The following is a 16,704-nucleotide window of genomic DNA, read 5'->3' on the forward strand; positions in this document are numbered from 1 at the left end:
CAATATCCTGCCATTTTCTCTGACATAGGAGAGTGTGATGTTAATGAGTCATTCAAGTTTGAAAATTTAAAAGAGTCACCAAAATGCCTGTATTGAAGAGGAAGCTTCCTGGGGATTGGTTGACTCACTTATGCATTAAATACTAACACCTTGTGTAATCAATGGTACCTTATAGTATTTCTGTAAAGCAGCTTGACTGGACTTAGCTCACCCCTTCCTATTCCTTTAACCTTTCTTTTCTCTGTACCCACTTTGTCATATCTTAGACATTGTGTTATCATAAGCTAATATTGGTTTTACTAGCTTTGGGAGTAAGTAACAACCACAGTCCAAATAACTCAGTTGTTCTCAAACAGCTATTCACTAGTAACTGGATCTCACCAAGTTATATCATTTTCTTCCTGAGGTTTTCCTCATCAACCCATCATAGTCTGATACTCTTTAGAATGTACCTGCAAGAAGCAAGTAGTTGAGAAAAGGAATGTGAATTAAGTGTCATTTCATCTAAAATGAATTTAAGTTGTTCTTTTGGGAGCTAGAAATAAAAGAGTGTAAAGGGAGATAAGAAGAAGAGATAGAATAGGATCACTTCACTTTTCTAGCTATAGTGTGTAGTTTACATAGAATTTCCCTTACAAAAGCCATGTGAGATAATTGTGACATAAAATGTTATATCTTTTTACAGAGGAAGAAACCAATTGTCAGAAAGGCAAAATAGCATGCTATATGATCATGCAGATATTGTTTTAGAATCCATGATGTGTTGTATTAGCCCATGTATCAGAGTTTAGATTTGAGAAAGCCTGCCCAGTATTCTTTTTACCACATAATGATATCAAATTGTCCTGATCTTTTTCTGTTTGAACTGTTTTATTTTTTCTTAAGTACAAGTGATGATAGATTATCTATTTTATTTATTATTCTTTTTATATAATTTTTCATGGTTACAACTCAAACATCAAAAATGCAAAGTAGAACACATGAAAATGACTGTATTTGAAACAAAAGCTCTTTTCTATCCTGCTTGCTTTTTAAATGTATATATATATATACATATATATATACTATAAATTAAACACATTCTTTCAAAGCTATTCTTCTTCCTTTTGAACTACCTTCTGTTCTCCTCTGTGTACCTTGCAAAAAAAGTTCTTAATGAATTTCCTCTTTTTTCTTCTTTTTTAATCACCATTGACCTTCTTTTCTTTCTTCCCCATTAAGAAAAGAGAAAAAGGGGAGGAAAAAAAATCTTTTGTTACAAATAAATGTAGTTAGATAAAACAGATCTACACCATAGTCATTTCTAAAAGTGTAATCCCTTTTCTACACCTTGAGTCTGTTGGTCCTTTTCCAAAATGTGAATAATATACTTCATCATAGATTCCCCTGTAGACAAATTGATCATTGCATTGCTCAGTGTTCTTTAGTCTTTCAGAGTTGTTTTTTTTTCTTTGTGAAAAATGTAGGGTGTTGGTCTTCACAGGGTGTGGAGCCCTTAGGGAATGCATTAGAAAGGGGGAATGGCCCAGCCAATCAAATGACTGGAAGAGTTTTCCTAATCCCATTCCAGAGATACCAAACCCCAAACTGGTTCTCAACTGGTCAACAGTGACCTAGAACTCTTGACCTAGTGCTACTGAGTTTGTGCAGTTAGGTAATTGAATATTCACCCACCCCCACCCCCACCCCACACCATGAGGATTGAGGTTCTTTACCATATCATCTGTCATATGACGTGTGTGTGGGGGGATCAAATCAGGGGTATGTCATGGAATGGGTGGACCTTTTAGATTGTAACTCAAACTCTGAGAGCCTATGAACATGCAAAAGGGAGGGGAAAGAGTTTCTAAAGACCATAAATTACCTGACTTTGAAGACTAATTTGTGCTTCATGCCTAGGTGAAGTACCTGTACATTGTAAGAAGTATCTTGCAAGGTTCGTGAATAAAATGTACAATTTTCTCTCACTCTAGCAGGTTTTTCTTTTCATTCATTTATAACAGTTTACAATGTTGAGGTCAATTTAGAAAGTTCTAGTTCTTCTGACTTCACTTTCCAACTATTCATAATTTGAAGGATTTTCTGAAATCTCTTGAAATCATTTTTTTGTAACACAATATCATTAATTTTTAGTAACAAATTGTTTGACCATTCTTGTTAATGTACTCAGTTTCTTCTTGTAAAGGCAGATCAATAATTCTGCTGTAACTTCATGGTCTTAAAGAATTGTATAGGACATTGTGTAGCTAAATGACTGATGCAGTATCATTCAGCAAGTAGGTATCTCAGGTAGTTGAACTATGACTTTTTTTTTAGGTTTTTGCAAGGCAAACGGAGTTAAGTGGCTTGCCCAAGGCCACAGAGCTAGGTAATTTTTAAGTGTCTGAGACCAGATTTGAACCCAGGTACTCCTGACTCCAGGGCCGGTGCTTTATCCACTGTGCCACCTAGCCGCCCCTGACATGTTTTTTTGACATCAATTTTGGACTCTAAAATACTTCTGCATATGTGTTTGTGTGCACTCACATACTTCCAATAAAGGTTTATTTTGTTGCCTCATTATGGTAAAGTAATTGTTCTGAAAAATGCTCGAAGGCATGATTCTTATATATACAGAGCTATAGAATTCTTAAATAGCTCAAACATCTGCTCCAAGATGGATATCCATAATCCTAAGAATATTGAGTCAAGAGTTGGAAGGAACCTAAAAGGGTCATTGAGCCCAGAGAGGGTGAGTGAGAATTTAAATTCAATTCCTTGACCCCAGATCCATTACTTTTCCTGCTACATTTATGCCCCAGTTCTTTCTTATTCTTTCAGTCTGGAAAGGCTTTGAACTTTGGCACCTAGCAAGTAATATACTGCATGTCTTTGAACATCAGCCTAGTTAAGTTTAGAGAGGCTCCTTGCCAGCAGATTGACTATGAAATAATTATTTTTTGCTGATGGTACCAGAAACTTATGAAGCTAGGTAAAGCAAATCTACACTATAGTCTTTTCAAAAAATGTAAGGCATGGAGGAGTTCACGACAGTCTCTTGAGCTAGGATCTTTACTCTTGACTAGGATCATAGACTTAAAAGATAAAGGTCTTTCAGTCTAACCCCCTATTTTACAGAGTACATTGAGGTCCTTAGAAATTAAATGACTAAACTACAAAAGTTTGCATTTGAACCCACTTCTGTTTGTCCATCCAACCCTTTGCCTTGATGTTACCTTGAGATTTATACCTTTGAGTCAGTGTCCATACTGATGGAATAAAGCATCTTTCTAAGTACAAAAATGCCTCAGAAATATTAAAAAGTCTGTGGGAGGCAGAGAATCCCAGAGATGTTTTTGGCTGAGGCATGCTGGCCCTAATTTTCCATTCCATCTGTTATCTTGTTGTCTGTCAATCATGTGTTTTCTATGTGTCAGTGCTCTGATCCAAATGATTTTTAAATACAATGACTTTTCTCCCTCCCTCTGAAACCATTCACTGATTAGTTTTGATGCTACTGCAAATACTTGAAGAGAAAGTGATGAATTGCTGTAGCAACCTTAGGGAAGCAAAATGAATGACAAGGATTTCTGTAGTTTTACTCAGATTAAGATAAAGGATCTCCCCCTCCCCTTAACTGCTATGTTACTAAAACTGGTAAAATTGAGAATTACTTGCTTATCCATTATGCAAATTATTAAGCAAGGATAGTTAATTTATAATGTTTGGAAATTACTTGCCATATTTCGCTCTGTATTAGCAATCTACTCTTTAATCTACATTCATTTCCCATTTAAGCCATGTTTGGCTACAGGATTTGCTATTTGCTATGGTTTAATATATATTGATATTCTTTTTTGCCATAGAATATGATGTCATGTAATAGAAAAAGCAGATTCAGATTTGCATTCCAAATCACACAGCAAGGAAATTTGTCTAGACTGCTGGAATTAAAGTAGTGATATTGATTCCACTTTAATACTCAACTAAAAAATAGACTAATTTGGTATGATCTTGCTTGGCAAGGTCACTGGCAAACACATGGCTTTGAGACACACTTGTGATAAACAATTTCAAATTCCAGAATCTCCTGTTGATCTATTTATATTAATCTCAGAAGCCTTCATTATGCCAGTCTAGTTTGTAAGAAGATAGACAAATGATAAATTGTTTCATATGTTTCAATAGTACCAATGACCAATGCTCTCCAAGAAATATAAAACATAATATACTGCCTTTGACCATTTTGCCTGGGTTGCATTTTTAATAAGTGTTGTAGGTTTGTGATTGGTGGCTAAGAAAGAACAAGGAAAGTATTCCTTCTAACCCTCAGGAGCTTTTGTTAATTGAAATCAAGTTCTTAGATCTTTTCAGACGAACATTTTATGTTCCATTTGGTAAAAACAGATCTCTTTTTTTCCCCCAGTCTCATTTCTAATTTGATTTCTTGGGAGAAGTTCTATAAAGTACATTTTCAATCAGTGTTTAGCAACCTTTGAAAAGTAATGTGCCCAGGCTAGGATTCTCTTTGTTGGAAGATGGGATGAAGAAAGGGGCATTGAGAGTATTACTAATATGACCCTCCCCTCTCTTCCATAGCTTCTGGAGAGAAGCAACCACATCTTGTAATTTTCCACTCCTATACAGCCCAGTTTATATAGAAGACTTTAAATTTGTGAGAATAAGTATAATAGGGATTATGGATAAGTATGCTAACTGCTAAAATGAAGTGTAATGGGCTAATAGCAGATAATAGGCCCTATCTTAGATTTTCTACTTTAAATCCCAAAAATCTGTCTAATTCAGGGTCTCTTAGAGTATTATATATTTATCATTGAGGTGATAGCTATAGAACCTTGAATCAGAAAAGCTTGAGTTTAAATCCTACCTCAGACATCAGCTATGGGACCTTGGGCAACTCATTTAACCTTCTACCTCAGTTTGAACTTCTGTAAAATGGGATTAATAATACCACTATTGTTATGCGAATCAAATGAGATAATCTCTAAAGCATTCTGTAAAACTTGAAGCATTATATAAGTTCCAACGTTTGTTATTATAATATAGAATTATATAAATATACTACATGTTTTTAACTACATTTGTTGAGTACTGATAGCTATATAAGTTAATGTATATCTCCTAGACCTGTGATCCATCAATGTGGAGAGCTGTGGTGTTTTTCTTTCCTTGCTAATGCAGATCTGTTACCTATTTAGCAACTTTGAGTACTACAGAATCACCTGAACAGGGACATGAAGGGATTAAGTGATTTACCTGAGGCCATATATCAGTGTGGGATAGAAGGTTTTTCTGATTCTGAGACCAGCTATAAGTACTGTACCATGCTGCACCTCTCATTCTAATATATGAAGGAGAAATGAAAAATTGGATTGGATATTTCTTAATTTCTCCAATTTTTTTTATGTTTAGCTTTTAGGTTAAATTCTTTAAATCTACCATTTCTTTACCTTACAATTTGGTGACTTTTTTTTGGTCACTTTCCACATTACCAAGACTTGAATTGGGAAGAGATTAGCTTTCTTATATGATGAAGAAAGATGCAATCTTTATTCTATAATTATGCCAAATTTAAAGAGGGTATGATGAAATTAGCTGAGCATCATTCTGTTTCTGTCAGGGACAATTTTTTTTTTTAAAGCATGACAATATTTCCATCTTGAAGTCTCTGGGACTTCATGTTTAATTTTAGAATACTTGCAATCATTATTTTTCATTTCCTTTCATTTCTTTTCTCCCCCTTCCCTTTCTTTTCTCCCCTCTTCCTCACCTTTCTTGCATGCTTTAACAAGTTTAGAAAATCTGCTACCAAAAAAATATATTCATTGCTTCTTTCATGAAAGGAGTTCTGGAAGGGTACAAGAAAAGATGAATATGTGTGTGCTAAAATGAAAAATATGTCCTTAAATTTTAAATCATGTGTAGGAGCCCTAAAAACATTCTAAATATTCCTTAAATATTTATCCATGTATTGTGAAGACTTACACGTAGCTCCTACTTTAACAAATTTATTATGCACCTACTATGTGCAGACTACTATTGAGGAAGATACAAAGTTTTCATAACTTTAACTGCCTTCATGGTGCTTGTACTCTAGGAAAGAAATAGGATATGTGCAAAAATAACTACATCAGACTAATGATAAATGCCTGAAGAGTGCAAATAGAATATTAAGCAGGAGAAAAAATGATTACCTCTAGCTCTTCTTGAATAGCTTATCATGTCAAACTCCTAGAGACAGACTTCTGAAAGACATAGCTACTTGAGAGACTTGAAAGCATCTTGTTAATTCCTTGAGTTTCTTTACCTTTGAATCCCTTGGACCAAAATTGTAGCGACATAGTTCAGACTTTGTAATGATTGCAGGGTGTTTAAATGCTGACTAGCAGCTCTCTGCCACAGGCAGCCACTTTAGAATTTTCATTATAAGTACTCACTTACTGAAATTTATTTAGGACTTGAAGTCAGAGGTAGCTGGTACATTAACTTTCCTTGGACATCTTTATGAATTTTATTTTGGGGCACACATGGTATGTATCAATTCACATAGAAAAATTGTTTTAAGGTTGCTTTTTCTTTGAAGAATATGATCTGCCTCCTTAAAAATGTCTTACTTCGTGTTTTCTTAGTACATTAGTAATTATGTCAAACATTAATCATGCATTAAAGAAAAATATATGCATGTTTCAAAGACTGATTAGATAATTATTTCTAAATTAAGTAGGTAAAGATAATTTCAGGATACCACCTATTCAATTCATCCTGCTGCTCACTGCAGCCGGATTAATTTTTTCTACAGTATGGCCTTGAAAATATCACCTGCTTCTGATTGGAAACATTTGATGAATCTCCATTAACCCAATAATAAAGTTCAAGATCCTTAGCCTGGTATGTAACCCATCAGAATTTGATTTTTTAACTATCCCTCCCCAACCTCATCTCCCATTATACTTTATAGGACCACATCTTTGTATTAATTGCTCTTTTCCCTGTCCCTTGAACTTGCATCTTCCTTTTCCATTCCACCCCTCTTCCATTCTTGTTCCCCTTGTCTAGAAAATATCCTTTTTTTTTTCTAAATCCTTCATTAAAGACCTAGTGAGAATACAGAGGACATCTATCTTCTCAGTATCATTGTATACTCTCCTCTGTCATCACAGAGTAAGTCTAGCTATTCCTCAATAAAACTCATTAATTCTTCTTTGTGTACCCTTGATCATATCCCCCTTCTACCCCTTCCAAGACATTTATCTCACAATTTCATTTTCACTTGTTTCTTTAATCTATCTTGCTTTACTGGGAAGGGGTTGGAAAGGACTCATTCAAGGACTCTTTCTCATGTACCCATAATTATGTGCAGTTCATCTAAATACTGAGAAAAAAATTCCTCCATGGATCTTTAGATCACTCAATTACTGGTTAATCCTTGAATGCCTCTCCTTTTTTTAAAAAAAGATTAATGTTTTATTTATTTGATTTTTCAACCCCATACAATGGTTTTCACCAATTTTTTTTTTGCAAGCTTTTGAGTTTTACATTTTTCTCCCTCTCCCTAACAGAAAGGAGTCTAATATATACTCTATATGTGTAACTATACTAAACATAGATCCATACTAATTATGTTGTGAAAGAAGAATAAAATCCAAAAGGAAGAAAATGACCTAATACATAGGACAAGGTTTAAAAATTGAAGACAGTAAGCTTTGGTCTTCATTTAAACTCCACAGTTCCTTCTGGATATAGATGTATTTTCCAACTCAAATCTTTTAGAATTGTTTTTGATTATTGTTATTTTTTAGTATATATAATGTTATTCTGGTTCTGTTCATTTCACTCAGTATCTGTTCATACCTTTCCAGACTTTTCTGAAGTCCTGTCCCTCATGATTTCTTATTGACTAAGAGAGTTACATCATATTCATATACCACAGTTTGTTCAGTCATCCTCCCATTGATGGTTATCCCCTCAATTTTCAATTCTTCACTACCATGAAAAGAGCTGCTATGAATATTTTTGTGGGTTTTTAGCCCTTTATTATGATCTCTTTAGGATGCAGACCTCTATTAGTGGTATTGCTGGATCAAAGGGTATGCACAATTTTATTGCTCTTCCTTGCCTCTCCTTTTTTGTTAGATGTTTTGGAACAAAGTTAACTACAACCAATTCCTTAGATGGTGAACACTGCCTCACATCTGGTCTTTCCTTGACCCTTTGTGACCTGACTTTTACACCCAGAATCCTACTTAAAACTGCTATCTCAAAGATCTATCTTCCCCCCCCCCCCAGTCTTTGTCTTCCTTGATTTCTCTTGATTATGGTTTCTTTTTTTTAATGCTCTTTCCCGCTTTGATTTCAGAGATGGGGCATTGTTTTTTATTCTTCTCTTATCTTTCCAAATGTTCCTTCCTTATCTCTTCTGATCTTTTTGGCTTCTTCCCATCACATTTTACCCACTTCTATTTCTTCAGTACTCAGCTTTTAATAAATTTGCCTGTTTCTTTGTGTGGCATTCAAAGTCCTTCACATCTGACCTTGACTTATATTCATCAATTCCATTCACTATGCTTCAGTGAGAGTGTGTTTCTTGAACTTCTTTCCATGCCTTTGTTCACATTGTTCCTTGTCTTCATAAACTTTTCCTTTATCTCTTCCTATTTTATTTCTACCCATCCTTTCTAGAAGGGGTTAGAATTATTTGCAGTACTGCCCATACCATTCTGAAATGAAGCCAAACCAGATGAAAGATGTACTTGGGAAATATTTAACAAAATATAAAAACACAATATAACAAAAATAACATTTATGTGCAGTTTTTCTAAGTCAATATGCAACCTGCAGGAATGTTTTTGTGACTCCTATTGCAGCAGAAGGGAGTGGGGGGAAACGCTCTATTTGAGCATCATTTTGAATTTGACATCACTGCTATAAAACCAAACTGAAATGTGACTTTAAGCCCTCAGTCTATATGGGGGGGGGGAATCTCTCTCCTGAAGTTCAAGGATCTGGATTCAAATCCTGTCTCTGATATTTACATCATGTGTGACCTTGGCCAATTCACTTTTGCTTCCTTGGACTTCAGTTTCTCATCTGAAATAGAATTGTTTAAATTAGATGACTTCTCATATTCTACAGCTCTAATACTGTCATCCTTGCACTTTAAAAAATACTTTTCTTTTGCATTTCTATAGTTCAAATATCAGATAGTACAATTTTTTATATGTCATTTTCCCACCAGATTCCAAGCTCTTTGAGAACAGGGCTGTGCCTTGTCTAAACTTTGTAGCTACCTTAGCATTTTCATGTGCTCTGAAAAAAATAGTTCACATTTTTTTGCTCAGTGGAAGAGTTTGATTAAGTTGTCCCTGATCAGGTGCTACTTACATAATAACATCCCTGACCTTCCTTAACTCTCTGTACCACTGAATGGTTATAGTGCTTATCTGTATCACTAATTTGGGCCTTTTATGTTCTCTTGTTTGTACTTGTTCTGTATCTCCAACTAGACTGTAATCCTCTTGGGCAGTCTTGGGCTGCTTTGTATCTCCAATAGCTAGACACAATCCCTCACACAGAGGAAGTGACAGATTCATAGATGTTGGTGACATTTATCTTTAATGGTAGGACTTAGCATAAATGGTGATGCCTTGGTAAAACTTCTTAATGTCAATTTAGCTATGCTCATTTGACCCCAAAACTTGAGAGAAAATGTTTTATGAGGGTGCTTTATGGTAGATGAGCAGTTGACTGTTTAAAGTTACCTTGCACATGATGATTCAAGGCTTAGTCTCCTTATCTTCTCCAGGAAATGTAATTGTTCTCTCCACCAGATCCCAAGGAAGACCACATCTTCTTTGCCCTAAAAGAGAGTAAGCTCTTGCTCTCCTCTGAACTCACAGATTATGTTATTCCTCTCTTAAGCACTAGTAATATTATTTTGCATTATGGTTTGGTCTGTGTCTTGAGAGGCAGTATATCAAAATGGATTGTCAGGAAGACATGGGTTCAGGTTCTATGTCTGACACCTTCCACTCTGGCTAAATCAGTCTCTGAAATTCTAAGCTTCAGGGAAGATGACCCTCTGTGTTAGCAAATGGAGCTTCTTCGTCTAGTGAGTGAAGAGTTATAATCACTATCTGGTTCGGATATATATCTTACCTTTCCTCTTGGATTGTAAACTGATGGAAGGCAGGGGCTACATTTTGTTGGCACCTAGCAGGTATTCAAATGTCCCTCAGCCTAGCAAGTATTCAACATAAAGAGTTTCTCAATAGACATTTGTTCTCTTATTAGAATACCTAACATTTATATAGTGCTTACTGTGTGCCAGTCACTGTCAACATTATTTGATCTTCCCCATCTCCCTGGAAGGTAGGTGCTGTTATCATCTTCATTTTACAGGTGGGGAAATTGAGGCAAGCAAGGGTTAAGTGATATCTAGGATCAAATGGATCATAAGTGTTTGAGGCTAGATTTGAACGCCAGTTTTCCTGACTCCAGATCTGTCACTCTATCTACTATGCCATGCACCCTATCAGACTGAATTCTTCCCAGGTTTTTCAAGTGGAAGGGACCTTGGAGATTCAAGCCTCTCATTTTATACCCATAGAAATAGAGATCCTGAAGAGGATAAGTGACTTTCCCAAAGTCATACAAGTCTCTAGAGAGTTGAACTCAGATTTTTCTGATGTGCAGGCCTATGTAGTTTTGCTTAAAATTAAGCCCTCTTTAAATGTATCCTACCCTCTAATCCCCACCCCTCTTCATCCTTTTTCTTTGTCTCCTTTTTGACAGGAATGCATTTCTTTATTCAGTGCATGTATGTGTGTGTATTCTTTAAATCTAGTTACACTATTGCCTTTTTGCTCATTTCTCTGAAGGCAGTAAGGTGAGCAGTGAAGTTTTATATGGTTATTTGTTTCAGAAATCATTGTTAGGAAACCAAAAGAGGATAGAGCATCCATTCTTCCTCCCAGTCTATATTTCATTCTTTGCCCTAGTTTCTTATTTCCCACCCCCAAAAAATCCAGCTCAGATCTTATTCCTTTGATTTCATGTTTTTACTTCCCTAATCATGATAGTGGCAAGCAAGCTGCAGCACCTTAGACTTCTGTAACTAATGTCAAAGAGCTACTGGTTTTCATACAGTACCTCAGGCTACATAGGGAATTATAGGAATTGGGACATGGGCGGCAAGTATGTGGTAAAAGGGAACCAAATGAAATATCATTTTATTAACAATCAAAAGATGGAAGAGTCTAGTGTATGGAAAGCTGGCCTCAACCAGGAGGACCTGGGTTCAAACCCTATGTAACCCTGGGAAGGTTCTTGCTACTCTCAGTGCTCTGGTAACTCTGTGACTGTAAGTGGTAGAGAAGATACCAATTTGATTTGGTAGAAGCATTTTTCTCATCTAAGTAGTTCGTCATTCTAGTGAAATCACAACTGCAGAATAGTCCCTATCCCTGTTCCTAGCATCATCCATACAAATGACAGCCATCCAGAGGCAAAATTCAACAAAACACAGTGAGAGCAGTTTTTCTTCCCATCACCATTTTTTTCTTTGACTCATATTTAATGCTTGTCACCTTACATCATCTCTTGATACATAAACTATTTAGGTATTTAGTCACTGTGCAAGATAGTCTTAGGAAGAACTGAGAAGGTGGCAAAAATCTGTCTTTTCCCTTTCTATGTTTCTGTTTCTCAGGTATCCAACCCATTCTTTGGCTAGATCCATCATCATTCCTCTGTCTCCATTAAAGTGAGCTCACCTGGTCTTGCCAAGAAGCTACCAGTTAGACTTTTCTGATTTCTTTCCATCATCTCCCATCCCTATTTCTGTAAAAAAAAGAAAAAGATTTGTCCATTACTCCAGGGACCTCATCTCTATAATATCACTTTATAAGTGCTTAGACTTGTCAACTAGATGGTGCAGTGGACAGAGCAGCAGACCTGGAGTCAGGAAGATTAATCTTTCTCAGTTCTGATCTTGGCTCACTTACTGGTTGTGTGATCCCAAGCAAATCACTCAACCTTGTTTGCCTCCTCTATAAAATAAGCTGGAGAAGGAAGTGGCAAACCATTCTAGTATCATTGCTAAGAAAACTCCCATTGGGCTCATGAAGAATCAGACAAGACTGAATAAAAACAAGTGTTGAATAAATATTATGATTTACAATGAAAAATTGACATAGCTAAATTAATCCCAAATCTCTTGACATCAAGTCCTGTGATCCTTCCCCTACCAGACTGCTTCTTCTGTTAAACTGTTTTGAATTCATTCATGTGACATAGTTGGGGATAATAAATCTCTGTAATCATTCAAATGTTTGAAAAAATGTTCTAAAATTCATATGTTACTCAAAATTTTTAATTTAATTTTAACAAGTACTCTTTTTTGTTTGGTTGTTTTTTTTTTGTTTGTTTTTTGCTTTTTGTAAGTAGTTACCTTAATCCAAAGATGTGACCCAGATCACAGATAAAATTCAAGGTGCTGTTACCAGGCTAGTGAGGGAAATACTTTAAGCTCAGTATTTTATTGCTCCTTAAGCCATATTCTGTACTATGCTTAGGGATAAAGTCAAGTATGATATATACATTAATGAGTAGTACTGGTGAGACATAATGCAGTAGGCTCAACTTTTTTTGTTTTAACATAATATGAAGCAGAAAACAATTATTACTTGTAACTCATTTCAAAATTAGCTCTGAGCTACCAAGAATAGTAATTTGTTGCCTCTAGAAACACTTATTCATTGCACAATAATTGTTCCAATGTGGTTTGTATACCAATTTGTGGTTGTTATAAAGTTCCAAGGACTTTCCAGGTGGTCTGTTGCCTAATGCCTTATAGATAATAATATTTACAATAATATGAAGTGACCCTTTTTTCTGCCCCAACTGAATTTTTTTTTGTGGTTTTTGCAAGGAAATAGGGTTAAGTGACTTGCCCAAGGTCATACAGCTAGGCAATTATTAAGTATCTGAAGTTGAATTTGAATTCAGGTCCTCCTGACTCCAAGACAGCTTTATCCACTGCACCACCTAGCTGCAACCCCCAACTGAATTCTGTCCTTTTTTATCACCTACCATACAAAAGTGCTTTCAGAAAGGTATCTATTCAAGAAACAAATTTCATTCCCATTAATTGTGGTAAGATTCCCCCCCCCACTGACAAATGGGATAGGGGATCCATCAGTTCTTTTATTTCATTGTAAACATTACTTTCTTATTCATTGATATTTTCTGTGAATTTCATTTTTCTTAGCATTCCTTTCTTTTATTTAATGCTAAATTCTGAATTTATAAGAGCATAACTCAACCATTCATTTTAATTTTATTAAGCATTTCTATTGATGATTAAGAAACAGAAGGGTTTTTTTTAAAACAAAATAAGTCTGGGGGTGGGGAACCATCAACTGGGTAATGACTGAACAAGTTTATAGTATGTGAATGGGATGGAAAACTCCTGTGATCTAAAAAATAATAAGGGAAAAGTTTTCAGAGAAACCTGGAAAGACTTATGTGAACTGATATAATATAGGATGAAGTATACAGAATCAGGAGAGCAGTTATTATAATAACAGTATTGTAATTGCTTGCAAAGACTTAAGGACTGTGATCTACATACACTATGGCCAGTCACACAATACTAGACAACTCATGATGAAACATGCTTTTCATTCTAGAGTCCAGATTTAGACAATTTTTATGCACTCAGAGTCCAGATTTAGACAATATTTTTAGATATATAATCTCTGCAATAATATATTTTTTCTTTCTCATTGAAGGCAGAGATAGGAGAGAAAACAGCTGTTCAATGATTAAAGTTAAAATTTCATTTCAGGAAAAGACTAACAAGCTCCATATGAAAAGTGTATCTCTAGTAAGAACAGGCAAATAATATCTTGATTTGTATTAATTATTTTACTTAATTTCTGTCTCTTTGTTAAAAAAAAAAACAATGAAAATGTTTTTCTCAGGTAATTTCTTTGTACCTTGTATTTTCCCCCGAGTTGTTCATTTGCAGGTTTCAAGTGCTGTCAATTCAGTTGTGGCTGATTCTTCTCCTGAACCATACTGTCTGTGGGGTTTTCTTGGCAAAGATCTTGGAGTGGTTTGCCATTTCTTCTCCTGTGAATTAAGGCAAACAAAGGTTAAGTGACTTGCCCAGGATCAGTGTAGTTGCTAATAAGTGTCTGGGGCCAAATTTGAACTTAGGATGTCCTGACTCCAATCCCAACACTATCCACTGAGTACACCTAGTTGCCTCCATTTCAGGTGCTAGCCTAGTTTTTGTAGAGAAAATTTTATATAAAATCCATGCAGTTTAGAATGGTATATACTAAAATTTTAAGGGCTGAGAATGAACCAAGTTTGAGAGTAAAATGTTTGGAAGAAAGAAAAAAATTAAAATAAATTAAACTAACTTAAAATTTAAAACTTTTTTTCTTGTTTGCAGTGAGAGGTTTTTTTTGAGACTAAATAGGAATGGTCTGCCAAAGTCCCCAGAGAAGCCTGAAAGACATTGTTCTCTCTTTGTGGTGAGTGTTCCTTATTTTCATTTGCAAGAAAACTTTTTTCCATTGTACTTATTCAAATGAAATAAAATTGCTATTATAAGTAGACCACATTTTTCTTGCTTAAGATTGCTATTTAGCTCATAAATATCATGAGGATTCAGAAATTTTGCTATTCATGCAGTATCAGTTTTAACATTATTTATAACTATATATTTTTTTATTTTGTACAGGTCAAATCCTATTAGAATGATACTAAAGAATTGTGAACATTATTTTGATGCTCTAAAATGTTGATTTTGGTTTTGAAGCAAGTAGCTCATTGGTTACTGTTTGAAATCATTCTTTTTTTTAAAAAAAGATGTATTTATAGTTCTCTTTACAGTTGTAATATATTTTAATATCTTGTATCTATCTACCTATTTATCTATCTCTAAATCTATCTATCTCTCCTTCTTTGGGCCAATAGGACTTCATTTAAGGAATATAATTCCATTCTGAGCTATTTATTTTTCCATGCAGAATAGACTAACGTTTTTAACTGTTTCTCTGAAAACATGGTGTTAGATGAAATAATGTTAGTCACAGCAGTGCCAGTTGAAGATAAGCCTGTTTTTGTGTACAGTCAGTCAATTGGCATTGTGCCTACTTTGTGTACTGGCAAAATAACACACCACATCCTTTCAGTGTTATTTTTTCATGTGTGAACTGTCAAGTGACCTTCCTTGATTTCTTTGGCAGGATCTAGGTAGCAGTGAGCTCAGAAAGGACATCTATATCACTGTGCACATCATTCGAATAGGTGAGTAGGGCAGCCTGCCAACCATAATGACACATTTGCAAATGATGTGCAAGTAGCTAGGAGAAAAAAAAAGGCAATGAGGTTTGGATATGGATGTGATGCATTTCAATTCCATATGCTTTAATACATTTGGGAAAGAAGTCAACCTGTGCTTTGCTCTCTCAGTATTTGATGCCACTTATTTTTTCTGGTGCCAGTATTGACAATTTAAACTAAGGAGTTTTTAGTTCTTATCTAGGAATAGCCTTTCCCTTTCACCCCTTCCCCCATTATCATTGGAGATAAGTATATTGGTAATTCTTTTATTTTTAAATAGTCATTTACAACTAGTTATTTTGGTGCCTTTCCTTTCTCCCTCGGGAGAAAAAAAATTAATAAAAGAAATTTTCTGTCATTATACAAGAATGGGGGAGGGGTGAAAGAGTGCTCTCTTTAAAGTTTGTTATTTTTCAAGTTTTTAAAAAAATCCTAATTTTGGAGGATAGTGTGAAGTGGTCTTTTGGTGCTAGATTTCCTACAGATTCATGAATTCTTTATATTACACGTGCGTAAATCAGGCAACATCTATTTCCCCTGTGTTATTCCAGCATAGTAAATGATTTAAAATGAAGGGATTTTGGAGTTGGAGGAGTAAAGTAAAACACAAAGTAGTTAAGCCATATGGCTTTTATATTGATACCAAAGAGCTGGAATTTGGAATTCATTCCCCCTTCTTTCAGGACTGTTTTTTTTTCCTCAGTAATGACCTGATTCTTTAGGATTATAGTGCACCCATGTAGAACATGATGTATTGATCTTCATTTAATTTTTGTCCACACAAAGAATCTGCATTGTGCTTGAACAGAGGAAAGTTTATAATACATTGTCATTTTGATATAGACTAATGTGTGTGTGTGGAGTTTTTTCTCCCATGTATAATCCTTTCTGAAATCCCTTTTCCATTTCTTTGTGTTCTTATATTTAAAGGGTAGCAAAAGTAAGAGGAGACCTATTTGTTTCTTTTTTTTTCTTTTTAAATGGGTACATAAGAACATTTTGAAGAGAAAATATTTTGAAGCATTAAGAAAAGCTAGAATGAAGACTGAAATGTATTTCTGAGAGGGGGAAATTCAGGAAACCAACAAGGTGACAAGAACAAAGATTGCTTGTATACATACTCCTCTGTCTTCTTTCAAATCAATAATGCAAGTCAATACTACAAAAACTAGAAGGTAGTTTTGTGAGAAGTCTTAATTTTTTTTAAAAAAATTATTTATTTATTCCAATTACACACAAAGTTAGTTTTCTACATTCATCATTTTGCAAGCTTTTGTGTTCCATGTTTTTCTACAACTCTTCCTTCCCTCCCCTCCCTCCCCCCTCCCCATGGCAGTGAATAGTCTT

At 35.0% G+C, this 16,704-nt stretch overlaps 1 protein-coding gene across 1 annotated transcript in view; it reads left to right on the plus strand.

Annotated features, from left to right (window-relative positions):
- The window catches only part of DOCK4 (dedicator of cytokinesis 4), a 345,771-nt gene that overhangs the window by 82,070 nt on the left and 246,997 nt on the right, over nt 1-16,704 (plus strand). Inside the window, exons 9-10 of the mRNA XM_074195289.1 lie at nt 14,462-14,543; nt 15,261-15,321. Of these exons, the coding sequence (XP_074051390.1) occupies nt 14,462-14,543; nt 15,261-15,321 (143 nt within the window). The remainder of the gene's footprint in view (nt 1-14,461; nt 14,544-15,260; nt 15,322-16,704) is intronic.

Source organism: Macrotis lagotis, chromosome 7 (assembly GCF_037893015.1).
Source record: "Macrotis lagotis isolate mMagLag1 chromosome 7, bilby.v1.9.chrom.fasta, whole genome shotgun sequence".
Lineage (NCBI taxonomy): Eukaryota > Metazoa > Chordata > Mammalia > Peramelemorphia > Peramelidae > Macrotis > Macrotis lagotis.